The sequence below is a fragment of the Limulus polyphemus genome, unplaced genomic scaffold (assembly GCF_000517525.1).
Source record: "Limulus polyphemus unplaced genomic scaffold, Limulus_polyphemus-2.1.2 Scaffold336, whole genome shotgun sequence".
In the NCBI taxonomy this organism is placed as follows: Eukaryota; Metazoa; Arthropoda; class Merostomata; order Xiphosura; family Limulidae; genus Limulus; species Limulus polyphemus.
The window spans coordinates 70,533-95,986 of record NW_013665946.1 but is presented as its reverse complement, the minus strand read 5'-3'; the positions used below and the strand labels follow the sequence as shown (position 1 = coordinate 95,986).

The following is a 25,454-nucleotide window of genomic DNA, read 5'->3' as shown; positions in this document are numbered from 1 at the left end:
CTGCATATGGAGATAAGGAATAATGATATTTTGGTTACAAATTTTGAAGGGATGCAACAAGAATTATCTGTTGTGAATTAGGTAGCTGGGTTTCTGGAGATACTGATCAGATGCAGAAAACTTCTAAAGATAAAATTTTCAATATTCAAGGTAAACATATTCCTTATAGAAAGAAAAGGGTAGCTACAAGTAAAAACCAGGTTGGCTCACAAAGAGTTTAAGAGAGAAAATTTAAAGCATCATAAATTTAAGAAATATAAATTGACTGGTATGACAGGAGACTTAGAAGATTATAGAAGACCAAAAAAAAGTTGGTGAAGCAAGAAATTTGGACATCAAAAAGGATGTATGAGAAAAGATTAGCTGAAAATGTAAAAATTAACAGTAAGGATTTCTTTAAATACATTAAGACAAAACAAAACGTTAGGATGGGGTAGGACCCTTGAGGGATGATAAAGGAAGGCTCATATCTGATGATCTTGAGATGGCTGGGATATTAAATTTTGCTTTTTCTTCAGTTTTTACTAACAAGATATTTAATCAGTATTCCACATTATGAACAGTTGATAGATGGAAATGAGGCAAAACAAGATGACTGTTCTTATTCTGAGCTGGTTAAGAAAAAATTGGGAAGTTTAAAGAATGATAAGGCTCCTGGACCAGATAATTTTTCCCCAAAGCTTTTGAAGGATGTTAAAGATTGAATACATGAGCCACTTACTGTTATTTTTTGTCAGTCCTTGAATAGTGAACAGGTACCAGAGGATTGAAAGTTGGCTAATGTAACTCCTCTTTTCAAGAAAGGTGATAAAAATTGTCCCAGTAATTATAGAACCATTAGTCTTACATCAGTTGTGGGAAACATTTTGGAAAGTCTGTTAAAAGATGCTTTGCAAAGTCATTTAACAAATTTTAGAATTTTATTGGATAGTCAACATGGTTTCACTAAGGGAAAATCTTGCTTACAAATCTTTCAACATTCTTTCAAAAGGTTACTGCTTATGTAGATGAGGATAAGGGTACAGATTTGGTGTATCTGGATTTTCAGAAACATTTGACAAAGTGCCACATAAGAGGCTTGTAAAAAAAAAATTAGCTCTATAAGTGTGGGGGATAAGTTAGCAAATTGGATAGAAGAGTGGCTAGATGGAAAAAAGCAGAGGATTGTTATTAATGGAGTTCAGTCAAATTGGGGTACATCAGGGCTCAGTCTTATGACCTTTGCTCTTTTTGATTTACATCAATGGCATAGATGTAAGGAATTGTCAATAAGTTACTTACATTTCCAGATGATATTAAGATCTTGGGTGTTGCTAGTTGTGAAGAGGATGCTGCTGATTTACAAAAGGATTTAGATCATTTAGTGAGTTGGGCAAATAACTGGCAGATGGGTTTTAATTATAATAAATGCAAGATAATGCATGTGGGTTATTATAATTTTAATTATAAGTATAATTTGGATGGGAATAACCTTAACAGTGTTATGAAGGAAAGGGATCTTGGTGTAATAGTCAATCAGTCTCTACAGCCATCCAAGCAGTGTGCTGTTGCTAGTGGTAAGGCAAATAGGATTTTAGGTTGTATCTACAGAAATATTGAATAAAAGTCTAAAGAGGTTATAATTTCATTGTACAGGTCACTGGTTAGGACACATTTGGAATATTGTGTTCAGTCTTGGGCTCTTTACCTTGGGAGAGACATTGAATTGTTGGAAAGGATTCAGGGAAGAGTTACTAAAATGGTGCCTGGGATGGAGGGGTTGTCATACGAGGAGAGGGTGAAATTTCTCAAATTGTTTTCTCTTAAAAAAAAAGAAGAGTTGGGGGGGGGATTCAGATTGAGGTGTTTAAGATTATAATAGGAATTGATAATGTTGATGCATCATCTATTTTCATATTTAACAGTCAGAATAGTAGGACTAAGGAGATACAAATATAAATTTTGGCAAGGTAGGAGTCATCTTCATCCAAGACAGTTTTATTTTTCTAAAAAAGGTGTTTGGTCTTTGGAATGGGTTGTTTTCAGACATCGTGGAGGCAGTAAATTTAAGTGAGTCTAAAAGAAAGCTTGAATGATAAGGGCTGGCTTTAAGTTTTTTTATTTATTTAGTTTAGTTTAGAGGATGGGACAGCCGAGATTGACCAATAGGTACCATGTTGTCCCAGAACATTATGTTAACCTATATTTGGTTAGTAAGTGATGTTGCAAGAGAACCAATGGCATGCCTGTATTTTTTAGGTTTTCATTATAAATAATTTACAAAATATTTAATCTACAACAGCATGATTATAATTTTTTAAATCTTTTATTTATTAATATTTTGTATATTTTGCCATAATATTTGAATAACAAATTAAAATATCAAATTACCATTACCAACACACACATATATATATATATATATATATATAGCTATATAGCCCAGAAAGGATTAATACACTTGTCCTGTTTAGTTTATTTTGTTTTGTTTTATCAACTGAGATTCAATAAGTATTGATATTCTTAGCTAACAAGAATGTTGTTTCGTATTCATGATCTGTACTTTTCATAACTGTTCTGGAGAGTAAGCAGCTCTGACTGGGCCAGTTCATCCTGTAACATTTTATAAGGTGTAAGGATGAAATAATTTTAATATCAATAATTAAATTAAGAGCCTATAAGAGTCAACAAATACTTCTATTTCAGAAGAGTAACATGCTTGAGAAGAAAACAAGTCTGTTATAGTTTACTAGAACTTTAGCATCTTGTAAGTTTTCTAACATAGGCTTTGAAACTTAGGGGGAGGGGGCAGTACCACTTGCTATTGCAAACAAATATTTTTTCATGCAGTTCTATTTTTTACCTACCAAAATTAACACTGAAAGTATGATTGTAAATTTCAGAAGTAACAATATATGTAATATTTAGTAGAGTTTGTACATTTCTGTATAGGCATAATGCACATTTTTAATTTTCTCACCACTTGGCCTGACATACAGGAGTGCTGTGTGCATGCATGATTTTCACCCTGTAAAGGGGTTTTGTTCAATGGTTTTCAGCACCCGCTATATAAATTTTTCCAGCAGAAGTGCTCCTTTGCAATATCAAGTTGAGATTGCACATCCCTTAGTCTCCTTGTGGTGTTATTTCATGACTCCCTAATGAATCTAGCATAATTTTTAGCCATCTATCAAAATCTCACACTGGAAATATGGTCACACTGTCTTTCATCACAGTCAGTAAAAATAGTTTTCACAATGTGGTGAACAGACTTATCAATCTTAAAAATGTAGTACAATACTCAAGGAAAAAGAAGATAATCTAAAAGATTTTTAATCTAAAAGATTTGGTAGTTACCTTCTTCCATGCAGGCTAACATCATATATTAGGCTTATGGCAAATTAAAGGAGGGTCTGGTATTGCTTTTGTTGCAATTTAATCATAGCTTACAACCAATATTAACAAGAAAGATCAGTTATGTTGTTTAAAATTAATACCTTGCATGTCAGAAAATATCTGCCCCCAGTTTTGAAAAGGTTCCAAAGCCTATGTATAATAAGAAATCAAATGACTGGAGATGTAACAGAAATACTAATACACTGAAGAATTAAATATTTTATGTAAGAAAAAACTACAGTGAAAGTAACATATTATGGTGGCTCTAATCTACATCAAAAACCCTATTCATTCACTCTGAACATATTTCTAAACTACATAATAATTATTCTTAATTATTTTTTTCCAAGTCCTAGTGTCCACTTTTATCTCACTCAAGTTGGAGTCAAGTACATGAGTATCATACAGTTCCTACCTAAATTTCCCACAAACAATATCAGTAAACTGACAGGTTTTTCAGTATAATGGCTGTCTTTCATGAGACTTGGAAAGAGTAAGCTTCTTAAAGCAACATTGAAACAGAACTCTTTCATTCTTTCATGAAAATAGTGTTTTAAGAGCCAAAAAGATTATGACTATTTGTCAAGAATTTTCTACTTGTAACCCAATACCTCAAGACTGCTTTTAAATTAGAAAACAGTTTCACAAGATTTAGCAATAAGATAGAAAAAAATGCCTTGGTTAGCAGTGATACAGGCCAATCTAAATGACAGCCATTAATGGACCTTTTAGGTTGAAAAATTGTGATGGGAGTATTAAGAATGAAACACTATAAATATTGGAAATCTTACTGTGGTCTTTTATCACATTTCATACCAACTTAATGTTCAGAACATGTTTTGTCAGCTTCAACACTATCTATTACAAATGTTTTTCTTTAATAGTACATACGTTTAAATACAGGGATTGGACAAAAAGAAACACCTAACTAAAAATGTGCCCATTCTTCCCCAGATGTTCAATGGAGTAAATCCTCAACTGACTGATTAATATTTAATATTAACTTCCAATAAGAGCAAACTACTTACTACTACCTACTTAGAGCAAACTAAAAAATTAACCTCGTAAAAAGTATAGCTAATTAAATATACTTTTCATACTTTCTTACTTATAAAGATCAGAATATATTGTTCCACCAGTTTGGTACACTTGCTGTTAACATCTTTGGCCATAAACCCAATAATGTCTCATGAGATTTAAATTAGATCTAACTCGTATACTAAGCTAACAATGCAATACAACCTCCTTAATGAAAATATAACAATAAAATATTTAAAATAATAAAGCTAGATATTTTAAACCTTCTAACCAATACTGTTAACGAAAATAACATTAAATAAATAAACAGAGTATACCTCACTTATGAAACACTAGCTGTCAGCTTTTTCCAATGACCTCTTACACAGATTACCTATATTATTTAAATGTTGGTAAGCTATATTCTAAATTAGTTTTCAAGCACCTTAAGAAAGACATGTGGCTTAGTTAGACTTTCAAAGAAGACAGATTGTAGGAACTCCAAGTAACATACACTCTAATTACTCAATTTGCATAACTTCTTGGCTTTTCAAAAGAAGCAAATATCAACGGTTATTAGAGTATGGTGATTATCCCATAAGGCTCATCACGTAAATGTAACAGTGGTTGGAAGATCATCATGAGGGATCGAGAATGCTGTGATTTATGTTCTTAAAGAATGGAATACGATTCCTCTAAATAGCTTTCAGGATCTTTCAGGTGCCCTACTATAAAGAATTGAAGTAGTTCTAACCACATATTACTGAGGTGATTTCATTGGGTGTTTCTAATTGTTTTTCCAACCCCTGCACAAGGATATTTAAGTCAATGGACACTTACTTTTGTAATGATTAAAAATACACCATATATTTTATCAACTTACATCTTCTCTCACACATGAACCCATGATTGCTCTGTCTATCCAGGATAATGCCTGAGGGTAATTCCCTTCTCCAATGTAAGTCTGGAAAAAATAAACACTAATTTATTTGAATTCCAAGTAACTGAAATCTATTATATCATTTATGAGCACAAAACCCATAAAAAATTATAACTTTTTGTGTTTCAGAAAATGGTAATTGTTAGATCTAAAAATATTTTTATTTTATCTGAATGATATGTCATACCTTCTTTACATACTTAATTGATATCTAAGGTCTACAAACTTGGATGATATAAAACTGTTTTTATTTTATCAGGATGATATGTTATATCTTCTTTACATACTTAATTGATATGTAGGTCTACAGACTTGGAAGATATAAAAATGTTTTCATTTTATCAGGATGATATGTTATATCTTCTTTACATACTTAATTGATATGTAGGTCTACAGACTTGGAAGGTATAAAAATGTTTTCATTTTATCAGGATGATATGTCATATCTTCTTTACATACTTAATTGATATCTAAGGTCTACAAACTTGGAAGATATAAACTGTTTTTATCTTAAATGAATGATATGTTATACCTTTTTTACATACTTAATTGATATGTAGGTCTACAGACTTGGAAGATATTAAAATATTTTTATTTTATCAGGATGATATGCCATATTTTCTTTACATAATTAATTGAAAACTAGGTCTACAAAATTGAAAGACATAAAAATGTTTTTGTTTGAATGATATGTCATAACTTCTTTACATGATTAACATCAAAGTCTATAAATTTGAAATAAGAACCCATGGAATCAGAATTGGGTAACACTGATGCTTGAACCTTGGGGTCCTACAGGCACAGTTTACATAAAACTGATTATGAAGTATGAAACAGCTTAAAATCAATAAGAGTTTCAGGTTACACCTTGGAATCAACAAATTAAAGTATAAAGTATTATTTTGTATTTATTACATTAAACAGTATATTTTATAATGGAAAACTTTAAAAGCTAAGAAACATAACAATAAAAACAAGTTTCAGGGTGTATGTTGAGTCAAGATAAATTCATGGAAACATAATAACTTCATAAGTATTTTACACTTCATTTTTACTGCTTTTAAAATAAAAATTAATACTGTTTGTGACACCATTGGATACACTATACTGACTATACAGAATCTACATTTACTTTACTGTGCCAATAATTTATTACGGTATAAATTCCAAGAACTTATGAGTGAAAATAAAGAATGTATAACAATGTGTCAACCACACTATATCTGTTTATATTCAGTACTGATAAAGCCTTTTGCCTAATACCAGGGCTCATGAGGCCAGCTGGGGATATGACAGACACAGTAGCGGTTGAAACATTTATATTATCAAATTGCATGAGCAACAACTGTTATGGCGTGAACTATATTAAGCTGGTAAACTGACAGCAACTGATGTTCACATTCATCTGGTTAAACTTCTTCTATAACTTTCAGTAGAAAACTGCTTTCCAGTACTTATGGTTGTCGACATTTTATCAAACAAATCTACAGTCCACTAACTGACTAAGTAGTCGATTGAATACAGCTTCAATGCTTTATGTATTACATCAAATTCAATGATGCATATTTTATCATATAACATTCTTTTATAGCAAATTTTTTTACTACTAATAATCAACCACAACAATCACTAATTAACTTGTTAAGTCTAATTTTGCTTGAAAACTCAGATTGTGATGAGTTATGTCATTTTTGATGAAAATACCTCTAATTTTCCAAATATCAAGTGGTAGAGGGTACATGTATCATTAAGATGTGTTCCGAATTTTATTAAACATCTACCAAACTGTTTTTTAGAAAGTGTGAACACAAAAATTGTATTGTGTTCATAGATTGGTTGAAATTTCCAATATTATACTTGACCCTTAAGTACTAGTGACACATTTCCTACAGTGTAAAATTAATCACCTGCTATTTAAAGTTATAGGTACCAATGTTCAACTTGAATACTGCAACTATGACAAATAACATTATGTCTTACTATAATACAATAAAATTACGACACAATGAAACAGTCATATTTAACATTAAATTTTAAGTGAAAAAGCCAATAAATGAAAAGAGACTCCAGGAGTTGAACCCAGGACCTTGAATTTAATTCAATTATAATGTTGCAGTGTTTTTTGCATAATTTTCATATGACCATATAATCTGTGGTGCATTGCATAATCAAATAATAACTTTTTACTTAGTTTGTTTTTGTTGTTTGGTAAGACTGTGTAATTAATGGCCTGGCAAAAGAATTATAGAGTCTAAAAGTGTGTTTGCTGTTGTTATTTCATAACAAATATGTGTTAAGCTGCTGTTAATGGTGCAATTGCATTAAGTATGTCAAAAATACTTTTAAATGTTATTGTTTTAAGCTGTTTTTACTTTAGGTAAGGGTTGCATAATTGAAATTTTAACGTGTAATCAATGCATAATTTTTAATTTTCTATGCATAATTAACAATTTTATGATGCATAATTTCAAACTTTTAGGTACATAATTTTGATTTTTTTGCCTCATACACATTGAGGCCCTGGTAACTGAGATATTGCCCTCATTATATCTATCCTTAATCAGAGGATAAATTTTTCTGTCTTTTCACACAGAACCTAAGCTTTTCAAAACCTGGGAATAATTTGTGACATAGTTATTGCTCACATTTATATTACGCATACTGAGCCTGTGCAAGTATACATATTTAAATTGCATAAAAGAAAATAATCAATGAATTTATTGCAGTTTTTTCTCTCTCTTTTTTTAAGACTTCCTATTTTTTGTAAAGTGTTTATAGACGTAAATTTCATGGTGTCAATACATAACTTTGTCTCTCACCTTAGCAATGAAAAGCATGTTTTCTTTCCATCCAGGTTTTAGTTGGTGAGCCTACATAAAAAAAGTAGAATTAAAAAAAATAATAATTTACAGTATTCAGTTTGTATATCTCAAACTCATCAAAAATCATTAAATCAATATCTCTAAGAGAATGACTTCATTTTCAGACTCTCACACATTTAAACAGTTATGGAGAATAAAACTATTTTGTAATTTGAGTTACAAGTAGCAAATAATTAAAAATGAAAACTGAAACAATTATTTCATATTTTAACATCTGACCACAGCTAATGTGACAAAAATTACTATAAAAATCCAGATTCTTAGCATAGTGGTTTTAAATCATGTTACTCCTTTTTGTTGGTACGTAATTAAAAAAACAGTTATTATTTGTTATTTAATTAAAATATTGTACTATATGCAGCAGTTAACATTTAACTTTTGAAAATATTAATGGGGTAAAGAAGCAAAGAATAGCACTCTTCTCAACTATATCCTATTCAACACTTTATACAAAGATATTCTTAAGTGAAGTGACACTAATCACTCCTGTTTCTTAACTGGAGTAGAGCTGGACAATTTAATCAATTACCTATGAACAGCAATGACATTGATTAGTATCTCATACACTAATCAATTAATGTTACAGAAATAATCAACTAATTGGAATTAGTTGTTCCAATTACAATTATTCCAATTATCATCTAAGTAATCAAAATAGTCTCATTTTGTTTGTTGTTAAGCGCATAATGGGGAAGGAGGGAGGGAGTGCTTCATGATTTGAGAGTCACACATTTAATCCCAATTGCACTATAACTTGCTCACTCCTTCTTTGTTGTTGCAAAGCTACTGAGACTATTTGCCACTGTCACAAACTTTTAACTGTTGTTTAGATGGAAGGCAAATAGGTGACAGCACTCACCACTAATTCTTTTGTTAGTTTGTTTTAAAGCAAAGCCATGTCAGACTACCCGCTGTGTCCAATGTGGTGAATCAACCCCACCTTTCAGTTCTCTGGTTATTTAAGTGTTGAATAAAGTGTAAATTTACCATTTTTATTTTTACATTACTTTTCTAACTTATAATGGTATAGATTTATTATTTAATGATGGATCTAGGGAAGTGGTCCAGGGAGGCTGAACTCACTCCACCCATTTTTAAAAAATTAATAACTGTATTATTTAATGTTGTACAAGCAGGTGTAGATGTAAGTGGTCCAGGGGGAGGCTAATCCACCCATGTGTTTTCAAAAATCAATAAAAAAAAATACAGGCAGATACCCTTACACTATCATATAGTATCAAAAATGAACACTAGTTATTTTTTATTTGATTGGGCTATTAATTACCATCAAATATTTTTGAGGTTTTCTACAATTAACACAGTTGGAGTCTACAGCAATCTAGTTAAAGCCTTAGACAGTAAATTATTACTTTTAAGCTAATACAACAATACAAAAGTCAATTAAATGTTGCCATGGTAAATTTTCATTCCTTAGTTTTTTTCCATACACTCTAACAATGTGTCTAGGCTTTAGAGGTTTGTTTTTGTCAAAGTTAGTACTTTTTAGGACACCTGCAGTTCTTATAACACAGAACTGTCACAGAATCAATGACTATTGCTTAGAAATTCTCTTAAGAAAAATGGTTTTCATATTGTTGATACTCAAGATAAGTGAAAATGCAACTGGACGGACTGCATAAGTAATGACTTTTTCAAAACTTTGAAAAAGTATCCTGTTAACCAATGCTATAAGTGTTTTTATAAATATGATTATATATAATTACAACTATATAATTTTAATCACAAAATTTGAAATTTTTATTAAATGTTTTTATTTTCATATCAATCACATTACTAGAAATAAAGATATAAATTATTTACAGAATATATTAATGTTATTTTAACTTTTTTTCTTATTTAAGTTACTTTAGGACTATATGGTCAACACTGATCAATCTAAAATACTATATTATACTGGGACTATTTTCTTTCATGTAAGAAATAATGAGAATTTGGTCACAGTGTTACACAACTAGTTTTTAAAAAGGTAAATGGTATAATCCCATCTTTGTAAAAATGAAATATTACTGCAGCTTGTGTGGAGAAGTTACAAAAGTGTTGTTACTTGTTAACACAATAATACTGTTATAAGATATATTTTAATATTGTAATTTAGATGCTAGCCAAAGGGAGCTGCAGGTTATAATGACAATGCTAAGATAAAATGTTTTAATAAAGTAGCCCTAGAACACTTAGAAAATGTTTGGCAGTAATTAAGCATCCTTCTTTGGAACTTCATTTACCTTCTGATGGTCTACACAGAACCTTGTGGATCCATTGTTCCTCTTCATAAGTATAATATGTGGTGCCCAAGACTAGTACTCGGCTCTATCACTCATTGTTCCTTCATGGCTTTTATCTCTCTCAAAGCCTCAGCTTGTTTTGCAAATGAAAGTCATCTGGCTAACTGAAGCATTGGGGCTGCACAGTCAGTATGAATTTGTGAAATATTTTATTTGTTCAGTCTAAGTTATGAGATCCACTGGAGAAGATGTCTTGATATTCTTTGAGAAAGTTATGTAACCCCCAGCAGTGATAAATTGTAAGATTTCTACAGCTACCATCATACAACTCTTGAAAGTGATGTGCTAAGCTATATCTGTGTAAGGGTTTTACATTATAGTTCCTACATCTTTCTTAAAAAGTGACTACTTCTGATGTTCTTTAATGTGAAAGTACTATCTGTACAGCCTCACATCTTGCAATATCTCATCCAGATTTGACTCGAAATTTATGGTTTGTCATGTTCATGGCTCTAATGATGACATTTTTAGTCCTCAAAACCATGAGAGTTCTACCAACCATTAATCCATCAGGACATGCTGAAGTGTTTGGTTCTATTATGGCCAGTCACTAGGTGTAAATTTATTGGTAACAAGTTCTGGTATATGAGTATTTCAATTGGTTCTATTATGGCCAGTCACTAGGTGTAAATTTATTGGTAACAAGTTCTGGTATATGAGTATTTCAATTGGTTCTATTATGGCCAGTCACTAGGTGTAAATTTATTGGTAACAAGTTCTGGTATATGAGTATTTCACTTCTTTGTGGTACAATTACTGATCTCTTTTGTTAACACTGGAAGTTCCTAGTCATATATTGTGAAACTATTTGAAGCTAGCCTGAACTCATATCCATATCTCAGCACAAAGTGAATTCTCAATATAGACTGTTCATCAATATCAATTACCCATACATCATGAAGCAAAGAAATATTTCCTACAGTAAAGGTAACTTTTAATTTTTATCTTGCTGGAACTTTATTCCCACCTTCTATTCACATCACTCTCTCTTCTTTCTTAATCTCAGGAGGCAATTTCCCATCTTTCATTACCAAATCAGGTTGAATTATTGTAGCTGTAGAACCAGTGTCAATCAACATACTGCAAGTCTTCCCATCAAGAAACTTATTGATTGGTTTAATCTTTGTATTTAATAATTTATTTTCTCCCATTTTTATATTTCCACTGATGTTTTTTTTGCACCTCATTGATGTCTTTCTTTACTTCTTATATTTTGTCATTACAGCATTTCTATACTTCTCCAATCTTGTTGTAAACTCCCTGTATATCCCCTATAGCTTCATAAATCTTACATTCAAAGATATTTATTTTTGATTTTAATTCTTCTGTAAATAACAGGTCTTTTTCTTTTAATTTCTCCCTTAAATTCTTATCATATTCTTCTAATTTTCTGGGCTTGTTTTAATTTCCTATCATGTTCTTCTTGGTCTTTTATTTTACTGTAAGTTTCTTCTTGATCTTGTCTTAACAATTTTAAAATTTCAAGTAATGCTTCGCTCTCAGTTTTTGACCTCGTTATTGCTATCTTCAACCACTAAAGTCCTATTTCAAATATATTCAAAGTTCTATTTTATTTTCACCAAAACAATCCTACTTCTGATACTATTTTGTAATTTTGTTCTTCCATAAGAAGGTTCCTTCAATTATTCTAATACACATAATGATAACAAATTAGTTTATTTCCTCTTTTAACATTTCTACATGTTTAAACACTGTGGTACTTGTAGGTCATGTTTACAAATGATGCTAACTGCATTACACTAAAGTAAAGAATTAACTTACTTGGGCAAAATAACTCAATACAAGTAACTGACTGACTCACTTTATTAATTAGAAATAACTCTCTATATTCTAACTATCTTTTTTTTTATGCTTCACTGGACCCTGTATATATATAATGTACTCTCGAATTTACTAGAAACTCTAACATCAAAATGTTTACAATTTTGTAGGTTTTCCAGGCCTATTTTATTAAACCTTTCAATCTTAAAATCATAATTATGACCCACAGCTCCCTCTAGCTAAAACGTAAATTACAACATTAAAAATATACTTTATAACAATACTAGATTATTTGAATAGGCTTTCTAGTTTTATTCTTATTCATTCACTAATGGGTTTCAAACTTAGTCAAATAAAGTTATAACTATCAAAAGTTATGCATTTTATAAACTAAGTTGATATTATTCTAATTTTAATGTTGTTTGACTTTAAACTTTTGACTTTAAAATGAGTTATTTTTATTCTTTCTTTTGATTGGTTACAAAGTATTTTAGTAACTGTGCAGTTATAGATGCAATACTTAAAGCTCCAACACTATTATATGTAAAACAATACTGAATTTTCTGAAATAACAAGTCTAGAAAAGTGAGCATAGTACTGTTGGAAGAGATGACTGGTAAGTGAATAAATCTTTTACTGTTTCTAAATGTTAAACAATGCAGTTGATATAACCTGTGTGTACATTTTAACATACAAAATTTAGAATAAAAAAATAACTATATTCCAAATTATTGTACCTGATGACTGACGACAGGGTTTCCTCTGGATTTTAATATTTTTCACCACTTTATTCATTTTTTGAGACATAAATTATAAAGTTAATTCTATATATTAACTTTATTTTTTAAATGTTTAACTCCAAAATATTTTATAATCAATATATTTCTGTTTCTGACATTTATTTAGTGTAATTCATTAAGAAAAAGGCTCATATTTTCATTTCTGCATAACTGCAAAAAGTTTTTGTCTCTAAACAAAACAACCCAATTGTCAATTTTTTAAAGAATATTTCTGCCCATCCGAAAGAATAAATTTTAATTTGCCTTGAGAGTATATTATCCATTTCTTGATTTTCAAGCATTTCAAGTGATTTGATCATTTACTAATGAAACACAGCTTTGAAAACAGGTAAAGAAAGTTTAAATATGATTGAATAGACCAAGAATTAGACTTTCAATTAATAGTAGAATAAACATATTGGTTAAGTTTAAGAGTTTTTTAGAGTTTTTGTGAATGTTTCTTTTCCTTTGTGAATTGAGTGTTAAGTTATATCTGTTTGATAGCTACAGAAATTTTGTTCCATGAGAAAACGTCAGATAACTTGAGATAAGGTAAGCTTATATGTTTAGAGATGGGATGAATGAGTAATAATGGAAACTTTTACAAGCTTAACACAGTAATAAATGTTACAATGTTTGAAGAAGGTTTTGTCATCATCAGGTACAAGTAGTTTACCTAGACACAAGAATACATACAGTATGAAACAAAGAAGTCACATGACTAGAGATTGCTTAAAGCTTAATAAATGTATTTTGTTAATGTTTGGTTCTTTGTTTAAAATTACATTTTTATTACTTTTTAATAGGTATACTATTGTTTTATTGAGTTAATGTTTGTAAACATGTTTTTTTATTACGTTCACCAAATATAAAATACAACTGTCATCAATTAAGTTTACTGTTTAGTGAGTACAGCAGGTGACTGAAAAATATTTTGGTGACTCAAATCTTTATTGAATATTATTGTTCTGTTTATCCTATTTAAACAACATACATAAACAAATGGACTAACTGACTACTTAATTATTTCAAATTGTAACCGTGTTATGTTTTTAATAAAAAACATTATCACTCTTATTGGTGATAGTAAAACATATTTTAATTATTTAATTATAAATCTATTTGATTTACAGAAAATCAGCTTGGGATTATGACATATTTTAAAAACCAACATAATGGTAGCCCCATTGTGGTATTTAGTTGACATTAGAAATTCATTAGCCAAGTAGGAAATGTCCAGGTCATCTTTGAAAAAAAAAAACATTTGTGACAAAATCTTTTTGAGACAAAAGATATGTTTTTGCAAAAAAGGTAATAGGACACAATAATGCAGCAATTCAACAAGTTAAAAAGCCAGAGCATACCCATTTTTTTTCTTTGTTTGTACCACTACTCATCCACCTCTAAATTGGATACTCATTGCACTTGTTCCTTGAAGAACCTATGCTTTTCAAGATCAGTCTGGATCAAAGAGGCCAAATTTTTTTCATTCACCCATATATTTTAGAGATTTATAACAAGCTCATAGTTGTTATCTTTAACTTCTGCTTTTTTAATTACTAAATGTATTTTTCTAAAATTACAAATTAGCATTACCTCTAACAAGTGTTGTCGAGCTTCTTGATAGGTTGATTCTGGTGGTGGGCTTCCCAAAGTTGATGCAATTTTTCTTTCCCACCATGTCAACATAGCAATCTGGATTATAACAAAGAAAATATTAGTTCAAGAATTATTTTTTATAAATAAGGAATATAGTAAAAGATAGCTTATTGTAAAGGCTACCACTATTTAAAATATTTTTTCATACAAGATGCATGTAGAAAGAAAATTATCAATACTTCTTTATGCCAAAACTGTTTTAGTGGTAAAAAATGTTTAAAAGTAAATCTATTACAATACAATGTGTTGATTTTATTGAAATATATATAGATATGTAACTTTTCAAAAACTGGATTAACCCTTTGGATGCTATAACCAGATTTACCCCATGGTGTCATAAAATCTTTTCCTCATAATGTGATAATCGGAATACCCACACATCCTTAAATTTCCTGCTTTAGCAATAAATAATGTCATAATGCTATGTTTTTTACTGTCCTTATTGCAATTTAGAATAAATAAGTAAATTTACTTTATAACGTTTTCACCAATGTTTTCTTAATTTTTAAAGTAAAAGGTAATTTTTCTCTATAGAATGAAGAGAAGAGAAGGAAGGAAGGTTTGCTTCGACAGTTATGTAATGAATGTATGTGCCATATCAATCACTAGTGTGAAAATCAAAATTCTTTAAATTTTGACAAGTTCTTCACCTGACTACTATGTTAGGTCAAATTCTAAAGTTCATTTTCGAGTGGATAACTGACACTTTGAGAACCTACCCAAAATTTAATTATGCACTCAAAGGGTTAAGCTTGAATCTAAAACTGTTCTACAGTTCAGAAATCCTAAAAAAGAAGTGATATTATCAAATTAATTTGGAAAAGGAAATTCTGAGAAATAAAATAACAAAAACAAAAAAGTGAATGCATTTTTAAGGAAAGTGATGTTTTGATGGTTTATATTTTCCTTGGCAGGGGGTTTCTAATGTGGGGTTCTTAGGCATTGCATCTGTCATCTAAAGCTAATCTCAAAACTGCCTCTTGGCATTCACCTGACTAGTGGTGGTAACACCCATCGGGAGCGGAAGGGTCTGGGCATTCTACTGCACTATTTCGCTCAAGTTAGATATAGGAAATTTGAATAAAGTAGTAAAGATGGGTTAACCATTAAAAGCTAAATTGGATAGGTCAAGCAGTTATCAGAATCCTGAAGAATTAATACTGGAGTCCGGAAGCACCAATTAGAACTGATTAAGGACTAAGCAGTTGGTTTGCAGTTAAGAGAGGCATAAGACAAGAACATGCACTTTCATAAATATTAAATAATTTGCATGAAGAATGGTTGATGAAAGAGGCAATTATTGATACAGATGGAGTTAAAATAGAAATAATGTGTACAAATAGGTATGCTGATGATACAGTACTTCTGAGTGAATCTGGGGAAAAGATACAACAGTTACTTAACAAACTTGTTGATAAAGGGAATGACTATGCACTCAGAGAGTCAACAGTGTTACAATAATGTTAATTTCAGGATTTGAGGAATCTCCCAGAATAAGCTTCAAAGTAGAAGGTAAACAGATGAAATAAGAAGTGGATCATATTTATTTAGTGATGAAAAGTTCAGAAAGAGAGATAAAGCAAAGGAAAGAAATGACAAATGATCTAGAACTTGAAATGTGGTGTTACAACTATAAAGTATTGAGGTGCACAATAACAAAAAGACAACTGGTGGGCTTATGTAGAAAATAGAAGATGTTCTACTTTGGATATATAATTAAACCTAATGGAAGGTTGGCAGAGATTCTGATGGGTAAAACTGAAGAAAGAAAAGTGAGAGGCAGGTACAAACTCACTTGACTCAGTGACATTAGAAAATGGAATAGAGATGAGAAGCTTGAATTAAGAAAGTTGATGCAGGCAGTGAAAAACAGAGAACAATGGAGAACCACAGCTGTCAACCCTCAAAATAGGACAGGACACCATGATTGACTGATTTTTTCCCTCAAATCCAAATACATGTCAAGTTTACAGATATCTGCATAAACTACATAATTCTAGAAACAAAACATTCTCTCCAGTTTAGATTCTCTCATTCATGAAGTAAGGTTTGCTCTGACAGTTATGTAAAGAATGTATGTGCCATATTAATCACTAGTGAAAATCAAAATTTTTTACATTTTGATAAGTTCTTCACCTGTGTACCATGTTAGATCCTTCTATACAACAGCTTCATTTCCAAGCTTTTTTGCATTCTTCACCTGTGTACCATGTTAGATCCTTCTATACAACTGTTTCATTTCCAAGCTTTTTGAGTTATTTTGAGGCAATTTCCTCTCCAATTGTGCTTAATGTTCCATAAATGCCATTTCAGAAAAGAGAACAAAATATTCCAACAAGATACCTTACTTCTGCTTGTACATAGCTTTCCAATTCAGTGCAGTCCTCTGTATGTAAAATGTTTGATTGCCACTAACCTTGAAACTCCCACCTCAAATCACACATTTATGTGTGACATTGCTGCACTGTTGCATGCAAATGAGCATGCGACAACCCTCCACCAATAGGAGTGTGACACACAACCCTAGTGCAGCTGACTCCCTTTGTACTGATTATTCAATCATCACTTCTTGATTTGGCACCTACGAGTTAAGGTACGAGTTTTTCACTTGTGAAATTTCATAAAATTATTCTTTTTTAACTTTTTCAAATTTTTTGGTGTAAAGTTCACTTTGTATATTATTATTCAATTTAATACTGCTCCTGCAGTTCTTGTGGACCTTCTTTTTCTTTCCATATTATGAACTCTCAAGTTAATGTGACTTCTACTTTGTCTGGCATCGAGCTCCTCTTTGTCTGTTGAGGAGGTGTCAGCCATTGTGCATCGGGAGATGGAGTCCTTCATGCAGTCTTGACCTTCTTCTGAACCTGAAACAGACATTCTCTACTTGTATAACTATTTCCTGAGGATGAAGATATATACAATTTTTTCCCACCTACAGCTTTTGCCACAACATCTATTTCTGCTGTCACTGATCTCCCTAGACCTTCCACTTCTTTCTTGGATATGATTCCTAAAGTTTGTTACATATACATTATCTTTCTCCTGTATCTTATGACTCTTTGCCTTCTCTTCTACATTCAACCCCTCCTACTAAGTATTACGTTTTTCCTCCTTCTCCCGATATTCAGGTTCATGCTGATTAGTTTCTATCTTAACTTTGTTATTGGTACCAGCATGTCTTGTCCTCCTCCTATGGTTGATACACATGCCTTAGCCTATCATTGGGCTGACTTCCACTTTCTGGACACCCCAAATCTGGAATCTCTTATTCAGACTTGAGGGTCAGATCCTTTATCTTCTCTTTGTCTTTCTCAAGCTCAATCCTCTTCTCTTCATCTTATCCTTTCTATTCTTTTATGCTATCTGTTCTGTATTCACCTTCTTTCCAAGGCTATTCACCATTCCCCTGAGGGATTTTCAGCAGTTATGAGTTCACTTATCTTTTCTATTATGGCATGGATATCTTCTTTGGCCTTGTCACACTATAATTGGTTGTTCTGATGCTGGGATTTATTAGGGAGGGATGCCTTTCTTATTCATGTACATTTACTTACCTTTTATCTCAGACTTTCATCTGGCTTCTTTCCTATGCTAGTGTTTTTGTTTTGTTTTGGGGGGGGGGGAGTACCTGACTCACTGGAATCATGTGTTAAGGTTGCACACCAACATTATTCCCTATCCTCCCTAGTTTCCCTTTTCTCCCATGCTCCTTCTTTACCTATTTCTGTCTCCTGTCCCCCTTCCCATTTTTTTGCACCAATCCATCCTTCCCAAGGCAAACAGATCTGTGGTCCATGAATGGTGAGACATGCTAGCACCAGCTTGCAACTAAGAAACAATTTGCTCAGCATGAATCCTGACATCAGGAGAAGGTGGGAAAACAAAATACTGAGCGGAAGGATTGTCATGTAATAAGGAAGGAATAGGATTATAAGAAATCAGGGAAATGGATAAAATGGAACATGCCTGAGAAATCATGTCTACAAAGGCTGAATTAGGCCTGGCAGGTTCCACAGGAGAGGAGTGGAAAGGCACGGCATAAGTGGGAGGAGGAATAAGACAGTAAAAATCCTTGTTGTCATAAAAAAGTTTGGCTTATCCAGGAGGAAGTCAATCACTATCAGGATAAGAAGATTGACTTAGATAACATTCAATCTTCCAGCAAATAAAGGCCAAACATTCCTCAGTCGAGTTCCCCTGACCTGAAGCCTGTGTAAGTGTGGAATAACCTCTGAAGTGGTCACAGTAATTTCGGTATTCATCATTAAAAGATGAAATATTGAAAGTTATTTAAACAAAAAAAGAATAACAACAAAGGGAAGTTTGCACAGAAAACAGTAGTAAAATTTAGCAATGATCTTTCTACTTTGTATGGTACTAATAAAGAAAAAAACATGTGAATAGCACCAAGTGATAGTTTTGTAGAATCAAATAGAGGGAGCCACATGCATCAGGTGGTTGTGTTGCACTCCTATTGGTGGAAAGTTGTCCCATGATAATTTGTATGAGAGATGCAGTGGAACCACAATAATTGTGGGTAAGAGGGAGTGCAAGGCATGTGAGAAAATGTTTGCATATACAGGATAGCACTGAATGAGAATAGCTATATATGTGTGAGTAGAGGTAATGCACCATATCGAAACTGGCTCTTTTGCACATGTTGTGACATTCTCATGTTACATTCGAAATTTAATTAAATGACTTTATCATTGTCAATAATTTGGCATGAAAATATAGTCTATAATTCAAATTTGTACATTATCTAAGTTATAGCTTATTAATTCAAAAATAAATATTTAAAAAATTCCCAATCTTCATTTTTCTGTGTCACATGCTGTGTCAGAGTTCCAATTTCTCCCTTCCAGAAATTTTTAACATCAAACATAGGCTGCTGAAATTCCACACCAACCAGGAACACAAACTATACACAATTACAAGCAAGAACATAAAGTCTGAATTTTCTATGTTACTGATTTGCTGAGATATCAATTAATCTGTCAAACCCACCATAGAAGCCCATCCCCACTCTAACTTCTGAGATCTATACGAGTCAATTTCTAGTTGTCTTGATTTCAACACCTAGATTATTCACTCATTACATTTTTCTTGTCCCATTAGCATCATGGTGCTCCTCCAAACATCTAACTGAATTTTTATAACCTGTTTAGAGCATACTTAGAAAGCCAGATACGTTATAGAGTTTTGGAACATTCTATTCTAGTGAATAATATATTTTTTGCATTCTAAAATACATATTTGAAAACTACATGGTTTTTATGTATATATTTTTTAACAAAAGTGACTAAAATGTAAAAGTTGAAAACTTCTCAGCTTAGCTTAACAAAACTTTAGTAAAACAAACATCTAAAACTTCACAAACTCAAGCATCTATGTAACATGACGCTTCACTATCACATGCTATTTACACTAGCTCTATAGAAAAGAACTAAGGCATCCCTACTGTCACTTACTGCTTTTGATGGAATGATTAATGCTCCAATGGTACAAAGTAGATCAATAAAATCATAAAATGAAAAGGAAGCAGATGTGAAAAGCTTAAGTTGTTAAATAATTTGTATTTTTCTGACCAATACTGCAATAGTGCAGAGGAAAAAAATGTATTATTAATTTTATTTCATACTTTTCAACATTTTATTTTACTATACATTGATGACTTCAGTACAGTTAGTGTTAGGATAGATAAAATAAGAAATACAATATAAAGTCTTACCAAAACAAAAACATGTTATTCATTTAAGAGGTTGTAGAGGTTATGCAAATGAAATATGAAAACTGTACAAGTAGTTGAAATATCATCGGTGTTAATTATGTAGAAGAGCGTTTATTACAGAAACCAACGCTGCATTTAAATCATTTTTCTCAATCAATAAAAAAAAAAGGTTATTAAATTCCCAAACCTCATAACACCACCTTCCAAGCATATGATGTAGAGTTGGATCGTCTGGCTTGAGTTCCACAGCAAGATCTACATGTTGCTAAGTAAATAACAATAATTACGAAACATCTCACACTACTTTCAGAAATGAAAATATTAAATTTTTGGATCACTTTGTGTTGAAACATTATTTTGTACAAAACAAGGACTAATTTTATACCTATGATAATCTTATTTTCCTCTACCCATAACAACTGAAGTTTTAAATGCTTTCATGTATATTGTTCCTTTAAGCATGAAGTTACATTTAAAGTATCCATGTGCTTAATCACCAAGATGTAGCTGTGAATATTCTATTCACCACAGTGTGTTTAATCATCTTGTTTTAGTTGTGTTCATATAAAATCTCAGATCTAAGCTGAAAATACAACTAATACCATTCTATAAGTTTTTTTACTTACAATTTTTCACTAAAACTACTGAATTTTCATTGATGGAAATAAACATTATTTCATGGCATTGATTATAAATCAGAAAAATGCTAAACATAATAGTAACTAGTGAGATTACTATCAGATAATCAGATACAGGTTAACATAAGTTAGTCTTAGTTTTAGGATCAAGTTTATGATTTTATACAGGCAACTATATTGAGGCGATAAAGTACATGATGGTGAACAGAATGTGCACACCTCTATCTAAGCCTAAGCATGTAGATATTTTAGGTGCATCTTCACTGTACAAAGAGACAATAAACTTAACAGTATATGCCATTTCTCTTGTTAGAGGTAAAGAATTAGGTTATCATGGATGTAAAGTTAGTTATCATTCTGTTCACAACAATATTCCAATTTATTATTTTAAAGCTGTAAAATGCAGATTCAACACTTATTTTTGCAATTCACAGCATTAATTGATTAAGCTTAACAAACTTGAATGAATAACAAATAATAATGAGAAATCTTGTTGCAATAACTTGATTACTTGGATAGCTATAATAATCAAAAACAGTAATAAATGGAAATATTAATTCTAATTAGTTGACCATTTTCATGAGATTAATTAATTTAAAAGTAATTTTGATTAATCTTTAATGTTACATGACACTGGTTCATGTAATCAATACTCCTGGGTAATTGATTATATTGAGTAAATTACCAAGCTTTACAGATAGTAAGATTAGTGTTATGTAAAAATCATCAATTAGCTGAATGTAATGACTTGTGTAACAGAAAAACAAGTCAATATTTTAACTGGAATTTTTCCAACAAGATGATTTGTCATATTGCTCATTAGGGTAACAGAAACTTAAAACCTCGGTATCCCTGTGGGTTTACATTAAATATAGAAAAGTTGATGTTCTACTGATACTAATTTCAAGTTTTTTAATTTGATAAAAAATACACATTTAGTTAAATTTAATGGCCACTGCCTAAGCTTTAAAATTTCATGTGATGTCATCAGCAGAAATGTTTTCTGTCCAGCATTTACTAATAAGCTTAAATTCATCTTTTAGATCACAAAATTTAAATTTAAACTGTAACATTTTTACAATAAATATTCATAGTGTGTAAAATTTGAAAATGGTAAAATTGACTGAATATGGATTTTCATTTCCCAAAATATAAAATTAATTAACAAATTAATTGGTTTTTAATACAGTCTATGAACAAAGCACTAGTTTGTAGATTTAATAATCCATGTAAAATTTTTCACTATGAATTTCCTCTAAAAGAGATTACATTTAATACAAATTGCATTCACAATATTATTATTAAGTTGTTTTTTGAATTAAAAGACAAACCATTCCTAGCTAATATCAGTCCTTCATGTTTGAAAAATGAACAAGGGACTATAAGCAGGTTGATGCCATATTTTGATTCTTTTATACAAAATTGGACATTAAAAGTTAACTTGTACTGATTGAGTTGTACTGCTTTTCTGATCAATACAGCAGCCCTTGCAGCCTTGTGTCATGCAGAAAGTAGTTCAAGAAATGCAATTTAGATCACAATCAAATTTGCTGAAACTTTTCCTGCTAGTATGAATTTGCTAATAATTAATATCCAATTTTTTAACTTAAACTTTAAAACATTGTCTTAGTTTCTCAGTTACAAATATCTGATGTCTATATACAACAATATAGTTTTAAAATGTCATATTACTGTCCATGTAACATCACTAGTCCAGGCCAATTGAAATTAAAGTACTGGAGTCATAGCAGCCAATAGAATTACACAGTTATTTGTCAGTTTGTCTGTGAATACAAACAACAGCTAATTGTGTGACCAATGCCATGACAAATAATAACAGGATCTGAATTCAAACTTCTACAAATATATGAATATTACTAATTTCAACACTGATATATTTCAAATTCTGTACTACCATAAACATAATTAGATTCTTGAACTTTCAGTAATATTCTATTTGAATAATGGAGTTGGCTATTGATGTATTCTGTACTCTTGAATACTAATGAATCAAAATGTGATTCAGACTGAAAATTATATATAACATTGCATATAATAGGCCTAATACTAATGCCTTATGACAAGTATAATTAATTATAACCATGCATCGCCAGCTTCAAAAAGGTGTTCACACCAGAACTATAGAAATGTTTAAAGAATGACACAATGTTCTGTAATATTAACTAACTATCCTTAGCTGATCAGAGCAGGTGTTTTTCTTTCCAACAATTAAACATTGTGATAAAGATAGATTCCCAATTGTTAGAGGTCTTGAAAAACTAAACTTAAGTTTGTTGATAAACAGAATTACATATCTCTACAGGTGATTAATTTGTGGAATAGCTTATCCAGAAAAGTTGTGTGTTATTTAACTTATTAATTTCGGTTCTTTCACATCTGTGATGAATAAACTTACAAAAAGAAAGGATTATATGTGATGTGTGGAAGACTGATAGGGAAATTCAGTGGGTCAACTGTTTCTTTTCTCATACACATTTTTGTCACGATCTTATGAAAAAATCTAATTTTCATAACTTCATATCGTTTGAAAGTTTATCAGTAAATACACAGCAAGATTACAAGTCATTTTACATCAAGATTTAAAATTGAAACTCAAAACATAAAGTAAGTTTGGGTAGTGTAAAGAGCTGAATGAAATTGAGGATAATGCTGCTGAGTGAAGAAATTCAATCACATGTAATAATAGGTTCAGATTCATAAAAGTGCTAATTACAAGAAACTACACTATTTTCCTTTGGCTTGTTTAATTACTGCTTTCAAACATATTTGAATTCAATTACTTATTAAATAATTTACTTACTTTGAAAGAATATCCATTTTTCACTTTCTCATGGAGGCCTCCATAATTGGACAAGCTTCCCACAGTGATAGCATACCATTTGTGGACTTCTGGATCTGATGAGTCAGCTTCTAATGCTGAGCTTGCATAGTTAAAAGCTATAACCATGAAAATAGCAAGGGTTTCAAACTTTAACTGGCAAGAAATATAAATTCAAATCATGTATAATTGATGCTAGCAAAAATTTGAATTATTTTCCCTTCCAACAACAGGTACTAGACTCTTAGAAAAAAAGGATGAAGATATTGTGTTCCTAACACAGTATTATGTCATATGATATATCAGTGGTGGATGCTAGTAGGTGCCCTCATCCTCCAATAACTTTGGTGCACCATAAATAAAATTTTAAAATATGTTTGATAATATGTTTAAATATTTATTACATGTTAATTAATATGATGTTAGGAAGACACATGTAGGTTCAAAAATTCAATTAAAGATAAAACATAAAACCTATAACTCAAGTACTTGCAAAAGGTGGACCTTTCTGATCAGAGGGAAACTGGGAATGACTAAGTAGAGTGAAGTGAGAGAAAAAGTGAAGTGACATCACAGTAGACCACCATGACAACCTGGAAGTGTTCTGATTAGCTTTCAGAGGATTGCTGCAGGTGTGGTTAATCTTTTTGCCCAACACCTCAACCAACCTGGTCATTATATTAAGGATGTGATTCTCATAGGTATTGAAACTGGTTTCTAAGCTAAATCTGATAGTGAAATGAAAAAATCCTATTGGATTGCCACTTTAAATGCTGTTCAGCCTTGTGGATATAAACTTAAATAATTTTTGACCATAACTGTGTTCTCTGTCTGACAAATAAGTTTATCCTTTCTCATGCGTGGTGTTAAATCCTCTATTTTTACCCTTGATCTTTCTTAATACCTATTAATTATTTCCAATAATTTTCCATGTTTGAGTTTTAGTTTTATCCACTTAACATTTTCTTGTTAATCTATCTTCATATATTTAGTTTATTTCATCAATACCAAATATAGTTACCCACGACATTTCTGTAAAAAACAAAACAAAAAACTTTCTAACCTCTTTATATATATGACATTCTCATATCCTGTCACATTACACAACAAAAATGAGACACCCTGCAACAATCCTTTGAAAGCCAATCAAAACCTTTGGGGTTGTTATGGTGTTGAACCATGACATCACTCCTCCTTTCATCAAACTTCACTTTATTTATTTAGACATTCTCAATTTGCCTCTGATGAACAAAGGTTCACTTTTGAACAAGTCAAACAACAGAGTTTTATATTTTTGTCTTCAATATATAATCAACATGAATTAGTTTAACAATAAAGTTGCTGAATTATATTTAAATAGAAAAATGTTTCTCCCAATATTATGTCCCTACTTTCAAGACCTTTAGACCTTGGCACCCCTGTTTGCACTCCCTATTATATATACACACGCACACAAATATATATGATTTATCTTACTATCTTCGATGTGTGTGTGTATATATATAT

The 25,454-nt window shown here is 31.0% G+C and overlaps 1 protein-coding gene across 1 annotated transcript in view; it reads right to left on the bottom strand.

Moving 5' to 3' along the window:
- Positions 1–2,345: 2,345 nt before the first annotated feature.
- LOC106457480 (regulator of microtubule dynamics protein 1-like) overlaps positions 2,346–25,454 on the bottom strand; it is a 40,628-nt gene continuing 17,519 nt past the window's right edge. The window contains exons 4-9 of the mRNA XM_013916900.2: positions 23,931–24,067; positions 20,659–20,736; positions 14,675–14,773; positions 8,152–8,202; positions 5,276–5,356; positions 2,346–2,592 (exon numbers count right to left, since the gene is read on the bottom strand). Of these exons, the coding sequence (XP_013772354.1) occupies positions 2,530–2,592; positions 5,276–5,356; positions 8,152–8,202; positions 14,675–14,773; positions 20,659–20,736; positions 23,931–24,067 (509 nt within the window). The 3' untranslated portion in view covers positions 2,346–2,529. The remainder of the gene's footprint in view (positions 2,593–5,275; positions 5,357–8,151; positions 8,203–14,674; positions 14,774–20,658; positions 20,737–23,930; positions 24,068–25,454) is intronic.